Source organism: Stegodyphus dumicola, chromosome 1, assembly GCF_044657685.1.
Source record: "Stegodyphus dumicola isolate Sdum_Otavi_A_Nest chromosome 1, ASM4465768v1".
Taxonomy (NCBI): Eukaryota; Metazoa; Arthropoda; class Arachnida; order Araneae; family Eresidae; genus Stegodyphus; species Stegodyphus dumicola.
The window spans coordinates 153,654,213-153,671,986 of record NC_140768.1 but is presented as its reverse complement, the minus strand read 5'-3'; the positions used below and the strand labels follow the sequence as shown (position 1 = coordinate 153,671,986).

Below are 17,774 nucleotides of genomic sequence, written 5' to 3'. Positions count from 1 at the left end.
TATCTTTTGTTGTACTTAATAATATATTTAGATTAGCATCCGATTTTCTAAACACAGATGAGAAATATGCTGAAATATAATACATGAGAGTTAACAAGATATACGAACTACACGCAAATAAGGAAAACTGAAAAAACAAAATACTGAAACCTTTTCTGAATTATCATTAAATAACGTAATTGGACTAATACAGTACTTATACAAATTAATGGTACTATGTACTTACTAAATACTTAGTACCATCAAATGCTATGAGTATTTAGCTTCATCAAATAACAGACTCTAGTGCCATCAAGTAATTAAACAGAAGTATTTAGTGCCATAAATTAATTAAAAAGAAAAAGCATATAATGCGATAAATTATTAAATAGAAGAAATATCTAATGCCATTTAGTAATTAAGTAGAATAAGTACATATTTAGTGTCGTAAAGTAATTATGCAGAAGTATTTAGTGCAATCAAATAATTAAATAAGAGAAGCCTATATTGCCATAAAGCAATAGGAGACACATCCAGTGCTTATCAAATAGCAGCATTCTTGTGCCGTAAATAATTTAAATATAATATATATTTATTGCCATTAAGTAGTTAAATAGGATGATTATTTAGAGTTATAAAGTAATTAAATAGGAGAAGTATTTATTGCTATTAAGGAAAAAAAAGACATATCTAATGACATCAAGTAATAGCATCTAGTGCCATAAAATAATTAAACAGATTAAGCATTTAGTGGCATAAGGTAATTAAATAAGTATTTAGTGGCATAAAGTAATTAAATAGGATACGTATTTAGTGTCTTCAAATAATTAAATAGGATACGTATTTAGTGTCTTCAAATAATTAAATAGGAGAAGTATCTAATGCCATAAAGTAATTAAATAGGAGAAGTATCTAATGCCATAAAGTTGTAGGGTTTATATTTATTTTAACTAACATTTATTTTAAGTTTAAACTATCTTTCCTGTCAATCCTTACTTTCCCCTGGAACTGCCAATGCCAGAATATGTAAATTTGAGTAGAACGCGCAAGCATTCAAATTATCAGCGGAAGTAGTATGATTTAAATAGAAGGAAACAAGTTCGGTGAGAGAGAGTTATTCTTACTTAGCGAGCGCGGAGGTAGTTAAAGAGATTTGAAAAACCCCGCGTTGCGGCCTATGTGCTTGGCGGGAAGTAGTTGCAATTGTTCCAGTGAGCTTCAAGTCTGCTGAATTAGCAGCCGTATTGTAAAACGCGGTGAGTTAGTTATTTGAGAGAGCCTCGTAGTTAGAATATTGTCTTTAATTTCTTTTCAGGTTTTTATTTTTATTTTGACTGCCGAGTTGGCACCGTTTGTAAGCGTCAAGAGAACGCAATTGTAAATTAGTACGTTGAATAAAAAGGGACTTAAACCCTTTATAAGACTCTGTGGTTTATACAAGCTTTCACAGTCACCTTTTGGTTGCGTGCTAGTTAGAGGCGCGCAACGTTATATTGGCGCCCGAACACTTATCGAACTGAAATGGCCGAAAACTGGATGGAAGCCGCTGGACAACACCAAGAAATGACAACGCAGTTAGAAGGATTTGGATACCTGGTCCAGACTTTGAGAGCATCAATCAAGCCAAACGTCTATTTCGACGGAAAAAATTCGGTGTCCGTATTTTTAGAAGGTATAGAAAACCACTTTCAGCTCTATCCTGTGCCCGAAAGACAAAAAGTTGCTATCGCCACATCAGCACTAAGAGGACAGGCCGCGCTATGGTGGAAAAATATAGGCAAATTTCTTCTAGGTGAATTTGGAAGCCCGACGTATACTTTTGAAAATTTCAAAAAATCGTTAGTAAAGGCCTTCCCCATAGTGAAAGATCGCGCACGGCTGGAAGCCGAGCTATATAGTTTCTATCAACGGGATACAGCACAATTGACGGACTTTATTTTACGAAAAATCAAGCTAACGGATATGTTGTATGGGAAAAAACCCGATGCGGAGATTATTGAAATAATATTACCAAGATTGTTACCCGCTGTCCAAGACTACTTTGAAATTAGAAACCCAACCACATTGCAGGAACTTTTCGATTTGGCGGTGAAGTTTCAAAATCGCAGAATCGCGGAAAGAGCGAGAGGGGAAACATATTCTCAAAGTACCAGAAGGAAGGAGGAAACAAGAAATGGAAATCGCTCATATGGGGGAAAGAACTATCAAGCTAACGCATCGAAACTTGAAGGGCAAGGCCCAAAAAGAAAATTTGAAAATAAGCATCCGCGTACCCAGAAGACACAGATTGAAAGGAAAGCTTTAAACGACTAGAGGGGCCTATGAAAGGGAGGGTCCAGACCCCGGAAGTTTTAGTAAAACCCTCAAATAGACATCTAAATACAGTCATCGTAAAAAACTCACAGCTACCAATTATACAAGTCCTGGTTGGCGATGTACCAGTAGAAGCCCTCATCGATACAGGGGTAGAAGGCAATTTCATGAGTGAAAAGTTCTTCAAAAAGAATTTTTATAGGATACGACTCTTTAAAACCAGAAATACGGAAATTATAGCGGCGCAAGGAAAAACATGTCACTGCATCGGGAAAGTATCATTAAACTTACAGATAAAAGAGGAAAATCTCAAAGTATTAATTTTTGTGGTGAAACACCTCCAACACTCTCTTATTTTAGGTATGGACTTTTTAAGGGCCGCGAGGGCCAAATTAAATTTTCAAGATAGTTCCGTGGTGCTGGAGATGGACCAGAGGGTGGTGGAACCGGTGGAGACACCTGAATTGGACCTTAGCCATTTGAATGACCAGGAAAGTAAAGCAATACAGTAAGTGGTGAGTAATTTTTCTCATTTGTTTTCAGAAAAGCCGGGAAACTGTCAGATTGTAACTCACAAGATTCAATTAAATGCCGAAAAACCTTGTAGGACTAAACCTTATCGCTATGACAAAAAAAAGACGTAATCATCGAAGAACATATTCAGGAGATGTTAAAGAATAAAATAATAACGCCCATAAATAGTGAATACGCGAGTCCAGTCGTACTATGTAGGAAAAAGAACGAGTTTCCTCCTTCGGATAAAAGGGCTTGGAGGTTTGCTATCGATTATAGAAAACTAAATAGCATAACTAAATTCCCAGTTTACCCTTTGCCGGTTATAGACGAGATCATTAGACAGATCAAATCGACGAGATATATGTCTACTTTGGACTTAACGTCTGGCTACTATCAAATAGCTATGAGACCCGAAGATATACATAAAACCGCGTTTATAACAAAATCGGGCACTTATGCATTTTTACGCATGCCTTTTGGGTTGTGTGGGGCCCCGTCAACATTCCAGAGAGCTATGGACATTGTTCTAAAGCCTGTCCTAGGAAAATCAACTTTAATTTATCTAGATGATATAATTATAACGAGTAGTACGTTGGAACAACACATTAGTGATCTCGAACAAGTTTTTAAATTATTAAAAGAGGCCGGTCTTACAATTAACGCCTCAAAATGCAAGTTCGCAACTAAAGAACTTAAATATCTCGGTTATAAAATTTCGCAAAAGGGTATAGAAACGCAAGATTCAAAAATAAAAGCTATTAAGAATTTCCTACCGCCCAACACCGCCAAGAAACTTTCGTCTTTCCTTGGACTATGTTCTTACTATCGATCTTTCATAAAAGATTTCGCTAATATTGTTGAACCACTCTTAGTAATCAAAAGAAAAAAGAGTAAATTTACGTGGACAGCGGAAGCTAACACGGCTTTTGAAAGATTAAAAGAAGCGCTTATTAATGCCCCTGTTTTAAAATTCCCTGAGGGGGACGAAAACCTGGAAATTGCGGCAGATGCATCAGACTATGCGGTGGGGGCGGTTCTTATGCAAAATAACCATCCGCTGGCATTTTTTAGTAAAACATTGAATCAAACACAAAGGAATTATACAGCTACAGAAAGAGAAACATTAGCCGTATTAATGGCTGTACACAAATTTCGAGTTTATTTCGGCAAATCGCCAGTAACTGTCTTTTCGGATCATGCGGCTGTTGGTAGACTTTACTCGGGAAAAAACCTAACGCCCAGGTTAATAAGATGGGCTTTAAAACTCCAAGAATATAATATCACAATAAAATATAAACCGGGTAAGGAAAACAATGTAGCTGACGACCTTTCTCGTATAAAACTGGACGAGGAAGGTAATGAACTTAAATGCGCTGTGTTGACTTCAAAAATTTTAGATTCTAGAGATACGGTTATTACTGAACTGAAAGCTGATCCTGAATTTGGAAATATCTATGCTTATTTGAAAGACCCCGAAGGCTTTGAGCATACAGATATCGATGCGATAAGAAATAGAGCAAAAAACTATGAAATAATAGATAATTTATTATTCTATACGAAAACAACGAACGAAAATCTTGAGTATAAGCCAGTCATCCCAGCCTCGCTTCGATTAAGCATTTTGAGGGAGTTGCACGAAAAAAAAAACAGCGGGCCACCTCGGGGTCAGAAAGACTTTAAAAAGGGTACGCGAGGCGGTATATTTCCCGCAATTATACAAAATAGTAACGGCGTATGTCAGGTCCTGCAATCAATGTCAGTTAATAAATGATATTAATTACAGCCCGGCAGGGTACTTAAATAGCATTCGCGCTACATTTCCGAATGAAATTTTAGGCATAGATCTCCTTGGTCCCTTCCCACAGAGCGAGTTAAATAAAAATCGTTTTCTTTTAGTAATAGTAGATCATTTTTCAAAATGGATAGAAATTGTTCCACTTAAACGCGCGTCAGCCAAAACAGTCGCAGATGCATTCTTACACAGATACATTTTAAAATACGGTGCACCGATAAAAGTCATTAGCGATAACGGAAAACAATTCATTAGTCAAATATTTGAAAACATATGCAATGGACTTGATATACGCCATATCAAAATGGTTCCGTATAGACCACAGGCTAACATAGCAGAAAGAGTTAATAAAAACATTGTAAAAATAATTCGCAGTTACGTTAGCACACATCACAAGCGCTGGGATGGCTACATAAATGAATTAGCTTATGCTTTAAGAACGGCACATCATGATACTACGGGAAAAACTCCAGCAGAATTATTTTTAGGCAGAAAGTTAATTACGCCTTTAGATAAATTATTCTTTGTGCAACAAAGAGAGCAGGAATTCAAACAAAAGGACGTGCAAAAACTAATTGATCAGGCGCTTAAAACCTCGGATACGGCAAGAAATAGGCAGAAAATTTATTACGATAAAAAACGCCGTGAAGCAGATTTTAAAGTTGGTGATAAAGTATTGAAACGGAAATTTTCTTTATCAAGTGCCCCAGACAATTTTATGGCAAAGCTAGCTCCAAAGTTTGAAGGCCCCTATGTAATTCAGGAAATCAAAGGAGTAGTTTTATATCTTAAAAACGAGAGAGGGGAAATCTGTAAAGCAAGTCCCGACCAGGTGAAAAAATACTATAATCCCAATGATTTTGAAATCCTTAAAAGTTTCTTGCAGGACTCAAGTCTAAACGAAATAGAAGGGCCAGAGACTGCAACAACTATTCCACCACCCAAGAAACGGAGAACTGAAGAGAGACCTAGCACTTCTACAACCCGGACGTCGGTATCAAAAAGAAAAACTGATTATCAAACTCCGGCGTTTAAGAAAAACAAAAGTACAGATGAACCGGGTAAAGAAACCGTGGTAAAAGAAAAACACCACCTACAAAGGATGGCAGGAGGAATTACACATCAAGAAGAACGCGCACACGGCCACAGAGTCAGGTGCCAGCAAGGCCGCCGTTCCGGAAACTGAAACGCCAACAGGAAGCACAGAAGTACGAGGAACAGAAGAAATTCAAGGACTCCAGACCGGAGGACGTCAAGACCAGCCGTCCCAGGCAGAAACGCAAAAGCCAACAACCAGACGATTACTCCGTCAAGAGGCCAGCATGTAGAGGACGCAAAAGAAAGATCAACGGGGACGACAATTGGAGATCAACAAGGAGAAGATTGACATCCATGACACCTCTAACTTGGGATCAATTTTGTCAAAAACGGATGACGGAGTTTCAAGCATCGAAAACTCAAAGATAAGTTAAAACCTTCTATAAATATTTTTCTCTTTTGTTCCGAAATGTTATGCATAAGTACGAAGTTCTATGTTTTGACGAAAGTCAATATGTCTCGGTTGAGACTTAGTTTTGTTTTACTTTATTTAGCTAAGGCAAAAGTATTATTTTCTTTAAGTGTAAAAGCTAAAAACAAGCATTTTCTGTTGGTCGAAAGACTAATTCTGTTATGTTAAAGCCAAAATTTGGCCGGAGATAAAAATAACTTCGTATTCTTGTATGTACTAATAAGAATTTTAGTTTCAGTGCCGCCAGCTTGGCGAAGGATGAGTAAAGTAAAAATTTATTTTCTCTTATTCATTTTATGGTAAATTGTAAAAAGCATATGTATTAAACTTTTGTAAATGTATGTAAATACTTGCATGTTATGTAAAAGTAGAATTTAGTCTAGAAGCATAAAATTATAGATGCTAAAAGTGAATGCTTAAAAGCAATGAAGTCAAAATTTAAGTATTAAACTGTAAAGTCATGCTTTAGAGCGAAAGCCTGCATGTTTAAAAGATGAATGAGGGGGAAGTTAGAATGAATGTGTTTTGTAGGGTTCTCCACCTACATTTGAATTTTTAAGAATATTAAAGTAGCTCATTGAGTTGTAGAATGTCGAGTAAGGTGTGTCTATTTGGTTGTTGAATTCTAACAAATCATGGTGGTTAGGGGAAGTGTTGTAAGACTAAAACACGAATATTCCCGTTTGACACCACACACGGTGGAGAGCCAGGGTAAAGTTAAATTAATGCTTGAAAAATTGAATGAATGTGAAGTAAGCAATAACTAAGAAAAACGAAACGTTAAAAACAAAAATTTATTGTGTCAAGAAAGTGTAAATTATAATGTATGTAGAAAGATACTGATACTTATTCCTTCCAGATGCTGGAAGGAAAGACCAAGATTGATTGATGAAGTCCAGGAAAAGTTGCTGTAAGAAGAAACCTTTGTAAAGAGTAACAGAATTTTAATTGTTACATAAGATTATTTTTGTGTAAACGAGGCTTTCGCCAGTTAGTTCAGAATTAGATAAACTTACAACAGGTCGTTTGTAGGACCTGCTTCCAAGTTTTCCAAATTCTGGCAGCGGCAAATGTAGGGTTTATATTTATTTTAACTAACATTTATTTTAAGTTTAAACTATCTTTCCTGTCAATCCTTACTTTCCCCTGGAACTGCCAATGCCAGAATATGTAAATTTGAGTAGAACGCGCAAGCATTCAAATTATCAGCGGAAGTAGTATGATTTAAATAGAAGGAAACAAGTTCGGTGAGAGAGAGTTATTCTTACTTAGCGAGCGCGGAGGTAGTTATAGAGATTTGAAAAACCCCGCGTTGCGGCCTATGTGCTTGGCGGGAAGTAGTTGCAATTGTTCCAGTGAGCTTCAAGTCTGCTGAATTAGCAGCCGTATTGTAAAACGCGGTGAGTTAGTTATTTGAGAGAGCCTCGTAGTTAGAATATTGTCTTTAATTTCTTTTCAGGTTTTTATTTTTATTTTGACTGCCGAGTTGGCACCGTTTGTAAGCGTCAAGAGAACGCAATTGTAAATTAGTACGTTGAATAAAAAGGGACTTAAACCCTTTATAAGACTCTGTGGTTTATACAAGCTTTCACAGTCACCTCTTGGTTGCGTGCTAGTTAGAGGCGCGCAACGTTATAAAGTAATTAAATAGGATAAATATCCAGTGCTGTCAAATAACAGCATCTAGTGCAGATTAAGTGTGTCTAAACATCTAGTGAATCTAAACGGATTAAGTATTTAGTGCCATAAAGTAATCAAATAGGATAAGTATTTAGTAAAATCAAATAACTAAATAGAGGTATCTAGTGCCATAAAGTAGTTAGATAGGAGAAGAAGTTCTAACTGCCATAAAGTAATTAAATAAAGACATATCCAATGTTATCACATAGCAGCATCTAGTGTTATAAAATAAGTAAATAGGATAGTAATTTAGTGCCATCTGATAACGAACTAGGAGAATTATCTAGTGTCATAAAGTAATTAAATAGGAGAAATATCCAGTGATATGGACTAACAGAATCTAATGTCATAAAGTAATTAAATAGAATATGTATTTGTAGCGTAATATAATTAAATACAATAAGCATTTAGTGTTAATAATTAACTAAACAGGTGAAAACTTTAGTGCCATAAATTAAATAAGAAAATTATCTAGGGCCATCAAATAATTAAACAGAAGATATATTTAGTGCCATTAATTAACCAAAAGAGAGAAGTATTTAGTGCCTTCAAATTGTAACGTATCCTATGTTAATTAACAATTATTATGATTCTGATATGTACTATAACTTCTCCTTTCCGTATTCGTCACCAGAATGCAAACTGGCTTTGACTGTATTTAAGCTGAGGGTTCTGTATCTTAACTCCCACCAGCGGCCGAGCGGCAAAGTCGTTGTACACTGGTCATTCGGTCCGAGGCTCCAATTTCGGCGAACGGGCTGGCTGCTTGGACGTTTTCATAGATTTTCCTATTTATAAAGTGTATGAGAGTCATTTTCTCTCAGAAAGTCCTCCACGATGGCATCCTTCCCCTTACGCATGTAGCTCTCGTGTTCTTTCCATAATCAAATAAATCACACCAAACCAAATCTTTGAGTTTTAGAAGGAGAGAGACAGCTTCTGGCAATGCCATTTGCTGTTAGTTTTCGCCAAGTTTTCGCCAGCTCTATTTTAAAGTGATATTCCTGCTTTGGCATTCTCGTTAGCCGATGCTTTAAATTTACGCGCTGAGCCATCTTATTCTAGTGAATGTGTAGTTTTATACTATTTTATCCGCGTGGGAATTTAAGTGCGTATTTTTGCTTAATTTGAATATCTTAATTTTTGCGTGTTTTTTCTTAATTTGAATTCCTTATTTTAATTTGTCTAGAGCAAAAGTTCTGGCTCTTCATTTCGACTAAAATAAAATGTTCAGTAGAGACCATTTTATTACTGCAAGACTTAATTTCCATATACAATAGCAACTCTACAAAATAATTAAATATACTACAAGTATTTAGTGCCCAAAATACTCAAATGAATATTTCACTGCTGATGAAAGACAAAATCTGCTCTTAGCCATGTTTTACTCTTTCAGTTCTGGTTATTAAAATAGATAGAATAAATAATGTATGTACATATTTAATTACAATTGCGTTGCATATAGCTTAGAATATAGTTTCAGTCACATATTTAAATGTAACTAAATGTTCATTTGGGAAAGAATTTTTAAAAAATATAAACTTCTTTCAGATAAAATACCCTTGCTGTTAGATGGTCGTACTCTTCTTTCATTTTGCTCGCTTCTTGCTCCATTAATTTGATTTTTTGTTGCAAGTCTTCCACTTCCTCCAGCTGCATCTGAAGGCGCCTCTGCTCCCTCTCCAAGGCGACAACTCTTTCTTTGCTGAGGAGGACTTCCTCCTCCTTTTGCTTCAAGAGTTGCTCCGAATCTCTCTCCGCTTTCTCCCGCTTCTTGACTTCGGAACGAATTTCGGTCTCCAGGCTTTCCCTTTCTGACGACCATTCCTCTTTTTCTCGTCTGTGCTCCGAAGCTGCCTTACGAGCTTTCTCTGCAGCCTCTCGTAAAGAAATTTCAGTCTGGAATGGCAACGAGACATCCAGTGTTAATTAAACACAAGTATCAGTAAAATCCAGAAAAAAAATCTGATGTGAGCATATTAAATTATACACAATGTTTGCTTTATATAAACTTACTTCCTCGAATTATTCTAATTTGAAAAACCAATCCTTCGAGGCAAGTCGAAAATGACATCAAAAGTAGCAAATTTTGAAATTAAATATCCCGTTCAATTTTTGTAGTACGGGAGCCAAACATCTTATAATTTTAATTTCTCATAACTAATATAAAACTTTCCCTAATATTAGTATAGAAACCGGAGACTGCATTAAAAGTTAGGTTTCGTTATTAGTCGAAAGTAATTTTTTTAAATTTGTCATTGTCAAAATATGAATATTTTCGCTTTTTAAAACATTTCTGTAATTGGAAGTATGTTACTACAACCAACTATGGCGAAAATAAAGGCCCTATATATATATATATATATATATATATATGTATGTATATATATATATAAAGAAATATTATATATATATATATAAAGAAATATTATATATATATATATATAGAAATATAATATTTTTAAGCCCATCCTGCGCTATAGCTGCAGGATTGAAGTAGAATAATCTTAAAGCATCTAAATTTATTATTAAATTGGAATAAAAGCAAGGCAGTTCCTCTGTAATATAATAATTGCAACCGTGTATAAGAAGTTTAACACAATATCAAAACAAATCCAATTAAAGAAAGAATGCATTTGGATTAATCCAAATAAAGGAAGAATGTATTTCTCAGGATTTGGAATAAAAGCAAGAGGCAATTCCTCTGTAATATAATACGAGTACTTGCAACCGTGTATAAGAAGTTTAACACAATATGAAAACAAATCCAATTAAAGGAAGAATGCATTTGGATTTGTTTTGATATTGTGTTAAACCAATCATACACGGTTGCAATTATTATATTATATAGGAATTGCCTTGCTTTTTTTTAGTTTAATAATAAATTTAGATGCTTTAAGTTTATATATATATGGTATTCTGTAATCATAATACTACATAGTCTTAGTAGTGCGACTGCAATAAAAGAGGGGGTGCACAACTAGATGTTATAGCAGTCTCATGTATAAAATTTTAATGTTCTACGGCTAATTGCTTTTTTGTTTCAAGAGATGTACAGATGTCACGGGAAAAGCGTCATCCATATATATTAGGAAATAGTAAAAATAGATAGTTTTTAGATATGATACCCGAAATATTTCGTGACTACAATACGTCCTTTACTTCGTACAAGGAAGTAAAATAAAATTATAAGAAGTTTGACTTCCGTGCGACAAAAATTGCTGGCATATTTAACTTCAAAATTTGATACATTTTATGTCATTTTCAACTTTGCTGGAGGGATTGGTTAATTAAGTTACAATAATGTGAGGAAAGGAGTTTAAATGAAATGCAGCAGAAAGTGTGTATAATTTAATAGACCGTACAAAGAAGTCACGTGATGTCCATATTAAATTTTTGTATATGGTAACAATTTGTTGCAAAACAATATTATTATGAAATAAACTTCAGTCGAGGATAATGTTTCAAGAAAAGTATGTGAATTAAAATATGAATCAATTAAAAATATGCGAATTAAATTCAAAATCACCTTCTCTAATTTATCTGTTAGCTCTTGTATTTTGTTTCTCAGGATTTTCTCCTCTTCTTTTACCAACTCCAAGGCGGCCTCGCCTTTTTCTCTCGCTTCTCTTACTGCGATGTCTTTTTTACGCTTAAACTCTTCCCGTAATCGAGACTCCTGGGGGGGGGAACTCATTTTAAGAAATCAACAGTCAAGTATTAATAAAGAAAATAATGAAAAAGCTGTTTTGGAAATACAGGAAAATTTCTACCCTTATTGATACTCACTTTCTCTACGAATATTTTCTCATTCTCTGTTACTTGGTGCTGCAACACTTCGATTCTGTTTCTCAGTTCGTTGATGGTTCGTCTGAGATCCTCTCGTTCTCGACTCCAGCTGATGCTGATTTCGGATTGGCGTTTGTCAGCATTTTGCTTCAGCCGACTTCTTTCGTCCTCCAGCTTAAAAAATGATGATAGAAAAAGATGAAGTTAGACAAAAATCATTGTTAAGCGAAAATTTCGTATTTTTTCACCTATGCTAACTTTACTATATTAACTAGTTTAATTAATAATTTAACTATTAAATAATCACAACCTATCAGTTCCTATATGGATGTTTTTAACCCATAGGAGCAGTTTGCCCAGAAAAGCTATTCATTTCGTTTTGGCACTTTGCGTTGGTCCACTACAAACGGCGTTTCAGTTTTCAAATTGTGGCCACCAAATATTAAATTCCTGCACTATATTTATTTAAAGAAAGTAAATAATGAACAATCTGCATGAATGTATATATGTTTCTCTCATTGTAAAATTACAACGGTACCTAGAGACATCCAGTTCTGAATAACGTAGTCCTTCTCTCGAATGTGGACATCTGGAACCCAAAACTGGTTACAGGAACCTCAAAATTTCCAGGGCGATGGATGGGTCGAGGTGATCCCATAGCTTGGCCACCAAAATCACCGGATCTTCCGTGTTTGGACTTTTTCCTGTGAGTCCATATAAAAAGCCTAATCTACGAATGCCTCGTTGAAACGAATATGGATCTAGTCGCTAGGATCGCCATCGTCGCCGGCAATATTCGAGAAATGTCTGTTGTCTTTGTATATGTGCGTCAGTCCCGTAGGTGTAAAGCCTGCATTACAACTGGCGGAAGGGCTTTTGAGCAATTTCTCAGAGTATATTCTGTTAATAAAATGTTCTGTGAAGTATCTCCTCTTATTCTTGTGTTAATTCTTTAAATGTGACAGTGGAAAACTACCCTTTAACTTCTCACCGCTTGCTTTAAGACCATCCATTCTATGATGAACATTTTCCAATTGCAATGCATATTTTTCCATATCTGGGCTGTTTCATCAGTTGTTATTTGTTTCTTTATATTATGACTGCCACTGTTGTGAGTGTTGATATTTTCATTTATGTAACTTACGCCTGATCGCGTTTTTCACGTGTAGTTACGCCTATACAAAGGCGGTTCGCACATCTTTTAGACGATTTTTGTTTGTTATAATAAAAATCCTCCGCTTCGAAATTTTTGTTTAACTGCAACTATAGTTCTGAAAATATAAATTATTTTCTGCAACTCGACAGTTTTGTTTACGTGCAAAATGGAGCTTTTAAAGAAGCAGTCGATGGAAAGCTATGTTTGTGCTTTTCCGAAGAAAGCCATTCTTACCTGGTTATTGAAAAACGCTGTGAAAGCCATCGTTTTGCGATATCTGCTTTGGACGAAAACTGCTTTGAATTTATAATGTCCTTTGAAGAAGCTCATGATGATCCTCTAAGCTATGTCCGGTTTCTCTATAGACAAACTGTTTTTAAATGTTTAAAATTAAAATATCTATTTTTTCTTCAAGTTTAAATAAAATTTTTAGACCAAAGTGTTAGCCTAGAAGGGCTATTAATTTTGTTTTGGCATTTTGAGTTGCTTCAGTATAAAACGGCGTTTCTCTTTTCAAATTGTTGTCACCAAGTATTTTAGCCCTGCATTGTATTTAAAGAAACTAAATAATGAAGAATCTACATAAACGTATATATGTTTTTCGCACTGATATAAAACAATGGTACCTAAAGCCATCCAAATTTGAATAATGTAATCTTCCACTGAACATGAACATCTGAAAACTCGAATTCGGAATCTGGAATTTGTTTTACTATCGATTTCATATTTTGTAGCACTTTAACGAATTTTTATTAACAAACTCGACGGTTTCAAAGTGTTCCATTAACATTAACATAGCGTGCATGTTCAAGCACGGTTATTTTATGCGTGCGGTTTCTTTACATTTCTTACTGGCATTATGTAACAACGCAAAGACGTTAGAATCTCTAACGGTATTTTACGTCGAATAACTTTGAATGTTTGTATTACTTTTCAAAACCCGTTTTGAATCCCCCTGAAATATAAAATCTGAAAGGTTCAGATTTTATTTATTTTTTGTTTTATTGATAATTAAAATCTTCCGTCTTATTTACTTTATAAGGTCTCGTTTATATTCCTAACTAGATATTTTGTGTTAATATTCTTTCCTATCGATCTCCTTTCCATTTTCTTGCCAGAATGTAAATTTCTAACTCGCGTGTGATATTCAAATGAAGTGGAAATACGAGACCATTTAAATTAGGGTTTTAGAGGGTAGAATCAGAGCGCGCTCTGCTGCTTGAAGGCCACGATGCTAAATTCATTCTCTTGCGATTAGAATTCTGCGGCGTTGAGTTATTTTCGCCGTTAGACGTATTACGCCGATCTTAGGTCACAGCCAGCTTGCGCGTTATGCCAGTTATGAAGCCGTTAGTTTCTTAGTTTCGGTTCATCCATTATCTTTGAGTTAAGTCATACTGTTGGCTTCTGTAGGCGAGAATCTGTGGCGACTGTTAAACTTTATTTGAGTCAATAAAAAGACCCTTTACACCCTTTCCAAATCTCTGTGGTACTTAAAGACATTGTGAAAATTTATATGTAGTCTTTTATAGTATTGATCTGTTTTAAACTCCCTAAGAAGATCAAACTCTACAGTGGCTCTCAAACCAAAAGGTGGTGGACGATCATTCGTCACTACCAGGATTGGGAGACTGGGCCCACTCATCTCCAATCCCCATTTAAAAGGGGGAATATATAAGATACGTTTCTGTCTTTCCGCATGTTGGGTGCTCCAGAGTTCAAATACCGGAGAGGGCACTGCACATTTTTCATGTCTCCAGCATAAAAAGAAAACCAAACCAATGACTCTACAACTTCTTATTAGTTCACTTAAAATTAAGTGTTATTTTTGTTATTATGTGGAGCTACTTGCATTTTTCATAGTATTGTATCTCATGTATATATATATATATATATATATATACACAATTTATTCACAGCTACTTAGAATAAAAAGAATCTGCAATACTGCGAAACACTTACAAGAAGAAATACTATACTTCGTAACTATTTTGAAAAGTAACCTAATTCCTCATAAAATAATTAAAAATACCCTAAAAAAAGCTGGCATTAGCCTTACCTATTTTTAGATTTTTTGAATTAGATAATGATATTTTATGCCTAAAGCCCGAAGGACGGTTTAAGATGGATGACTGATTTAGAGAATCTAATGTAAAAATGTACAGATAATTCTTGTTTTTTCATTCTCTTTCCTCCAAAATTTTGGCACTTTACTTTTAAATACTATTGTGTAAATAGTTTTAAATTTCTATAATGGCCAATTTTACTGCTTTTGTTAACAAATTGGGCCTTTTCGTTTTTCGTAGTAGCTTGATCGCCCGCTAGCTTGAAGAATTACGACTTTTTTAACAAATAACTGTTTTTTCCTTTTACTCTTGCTTTTGTGGCCAAGTTTTTGTAGTTTTAGCTAAATTAGCCATTTTCACTTTCAGTCACAATTTTTTTCCTTCCAACTACATGTCAGGCGCCATTTTTAAAATCTTTCCACGTTTTTCCGAGTTTTCCGACCCCCTTCGATAATAGGAGACGAGTTGCAGATAACGGACAATCACTTCGTATTGGCTAATGCCCACAGAACTTCGCTCCCCCTACATACGTCATACGACTGAAGTACACAGAAGAGGATTACAACCACTTTTCAACTAGTTTTAAGAGGGAGAGCTCTGCATCGCCACAGGTCAGTTTTTTGTTTCTTTTGTTACAACTTTTTCTTGGTCTTAGCAAGACCCACTTTGTTAGTTATCATCTTAATTTTCTTTTATTTTAATTACAGATTTCCATTACAGATTTCTAAAATATATAAAATTGTTAATCTTTAAGCTTGCAGGCCCAGCCCGTATGTTTTTTGTATATTTAGGACTAATAGCAGACCGCTATTTATTTTTGTTTTTATTTTTATTTTTATTTTTATTTTGATCATAGTCTAGATTTAAGACGTTTCGGTATAGTTTAACATATTTTAACACCTTAATGTGTCATTTTGTGCGGACGCGTCGGGAAATTGGAACAGAGAATTGAGACTATTAAAATTTTCCAAGACACTTTGTCTAAATTAAAAAAAAAAAATTTGCAGCGAAAAAGTTTCAATTGTCTGTTTCGGCGTAATGGGGTTAGCTTGATTCGACGTTCAAACAAATTAAATTTCCCTTGAAAAGCCAGTTTGGAAGTCGAGTTGGGCTAATTTACCATTTTCCGCTTACTTTTTTTATCTGATTCTGTTTTTTTAATGTTTTACATGTTTAATGGTTTGATTTTCATATGTATTAATTTTTTTAAAACGTGTTTGAACCTTTTGGAGCAACAGCTCCTGGTAACTTTTAGGCGAGCTTACTACAATTTTTATATTTTACTTATTTTGCAGCATTTTGCGCAAGATGTTTTCTAGACTAAATTGGTTTTTCAAAATTGTAATTACTACCTTGCTTGATATATATATATATATAGTATATATAATATCATAGTTGAGACGAATGAAACATGCCTTTCCATAAAAAAGACAAACCATACCTCATTCCTGAGCTGGTTACATTCTTTCCGTAGAGAAGTGAGGTCCCTGTCTGTTTTATCAACTTGACTTCTTAGTTCTGCAGCTCTTGCTTCGGCCTTCACTAAAAGACTGCGATGCTCTTCCACCTATTTATGGTTAAAAAGCATTCATCAAAAATGATGTGGACGAAGATGGCTTTTACAACAGTCAAAGGTATAACTCATACTTTTAGAAATTCAACTAAAGGACCATTGAAAAAGCAGCTGTTCCGTCTGAAAGACTCAGCTTTTCTGCTCATTTAGCAGCTTTTATTTTTAAAAAAGTAATAAAATAATATTACAAAATTAAAGCTATTATTATTAAAATTATAAGCCACTTTAGTGATTGCTACTTACGTTATTAACATTAATGTGTAAAACATTATAAAAATGAGAATTATACTGCTTTGAGATTGTTGCTGTTTATAATAAGAATATTATTCATTAGAGTCTGAAGCTTCCGGCGAAGAGATTTATGCCTGAGAATCTGCTGAAAGCATTCACAAGCGCTGTTTTCTGTATAGGGCCAAAAATGTAGATCCTTGGTTATCTGATACTGAAACGAAACTCTGATACTGATACTGATACGAAAAAAGAGTCCTCCCTACTGCTTTTCGCCCAACACTAAAAGGTCTTGATGTAAGACTACTCATACGCACCGCAGAAGAAGAACCAACCACTAGAATCAAAGTCTTTACCGATGGCTCGAAGATCGAGGACCATGTGGGCTGCTCTTTCATAGTCACCGCAGATAACAACATCCAGCACACATGGCAAGCACACCTCCACGCGAATAATAGCGTATTTCAAAGTGAGGTTGCAGCTATCAAAAACGCGGTACGCTATCTAATAAATACGGATATACCATCAGGCATCATCCACTCCAACAGCTTTTCCTCGCTCCATGCAATCACCAATCCAGATCACAGCTCTGTAATGGTCGCCGATTTACAACGTAGTCTCAGGGATAACCCACATAAAGTGATTTACCTTAAATGGATTAAGGTTCACGTTGGCCACACGGAGAATGAAATAGCAGACCAACAGGCCAAAGATGCTGCCACCAACTCCAAAGGCCAGTTCATCCACCTTCCTTGGCCGCTCTCACATCTCAAAAGATCTATCAGGTTGCAAGCTCTCTCTAAGTCGCAACAGGAGTGGGACTCAAGCACCACCGGGCGACGTACCGCATACCACATTGCATATTCCGACCCGGAAAGGAACATCGGAAACCCACAACTAATACGGTATATCAGCGATCATGGCCCATTCCCAGTTTACTTCGAACGCTTTGCAATTAGTAACACTGACTTTTGCGTTTGCGGCTCACAAGGAACGCCGGAACATTATGTGACTACTTGCCAACTTACTGCTGGGCAACACCTGACTATTCCCCCGACAAACACTCAGGCATATTGCAAGTACTTAATAAAACGAAAACATTTGGTACGAAAAGTCTGCAACATAATGTCAAAACTCTCGGCATTAGATGCTGATTTATGTCAAAGTGCCTA

General features: G+C 35.4%; 1 protein-coding gene across 1 annotated transcript in view; it reads right to left on the bottom strand.

The window, feature by feature from the left end:
- LOC118188743 (uncharacterized) overlaps positions 1-17,774 on the bottom strand; it is a 240,108-nt gene that overhangs the window by 50,094 nt on the left and 172,240 nt on the right. The window contains exons 12-15 of the mRNA XM_085822219.1: positions 16,243-16,368; positions 11,580-11,753; positions 11,320-11,469; positions 9,351-9,689 (exon numbers count right to left, since the gene is read on the bottom strand). Coding sequence (XP_085678345.1) covers positions 9,351-9,689; positions 11,320-11,469; positions 11,580-11,753; positions 16,243-16,368 — 789 coding nt within the window. The remainder of the gene's footprint in view (positions 1-9,350; positions 9,690-11,319; positions 11,470-11,579; positions 11,754-16,242; positions 16,369-17,774) is intronic.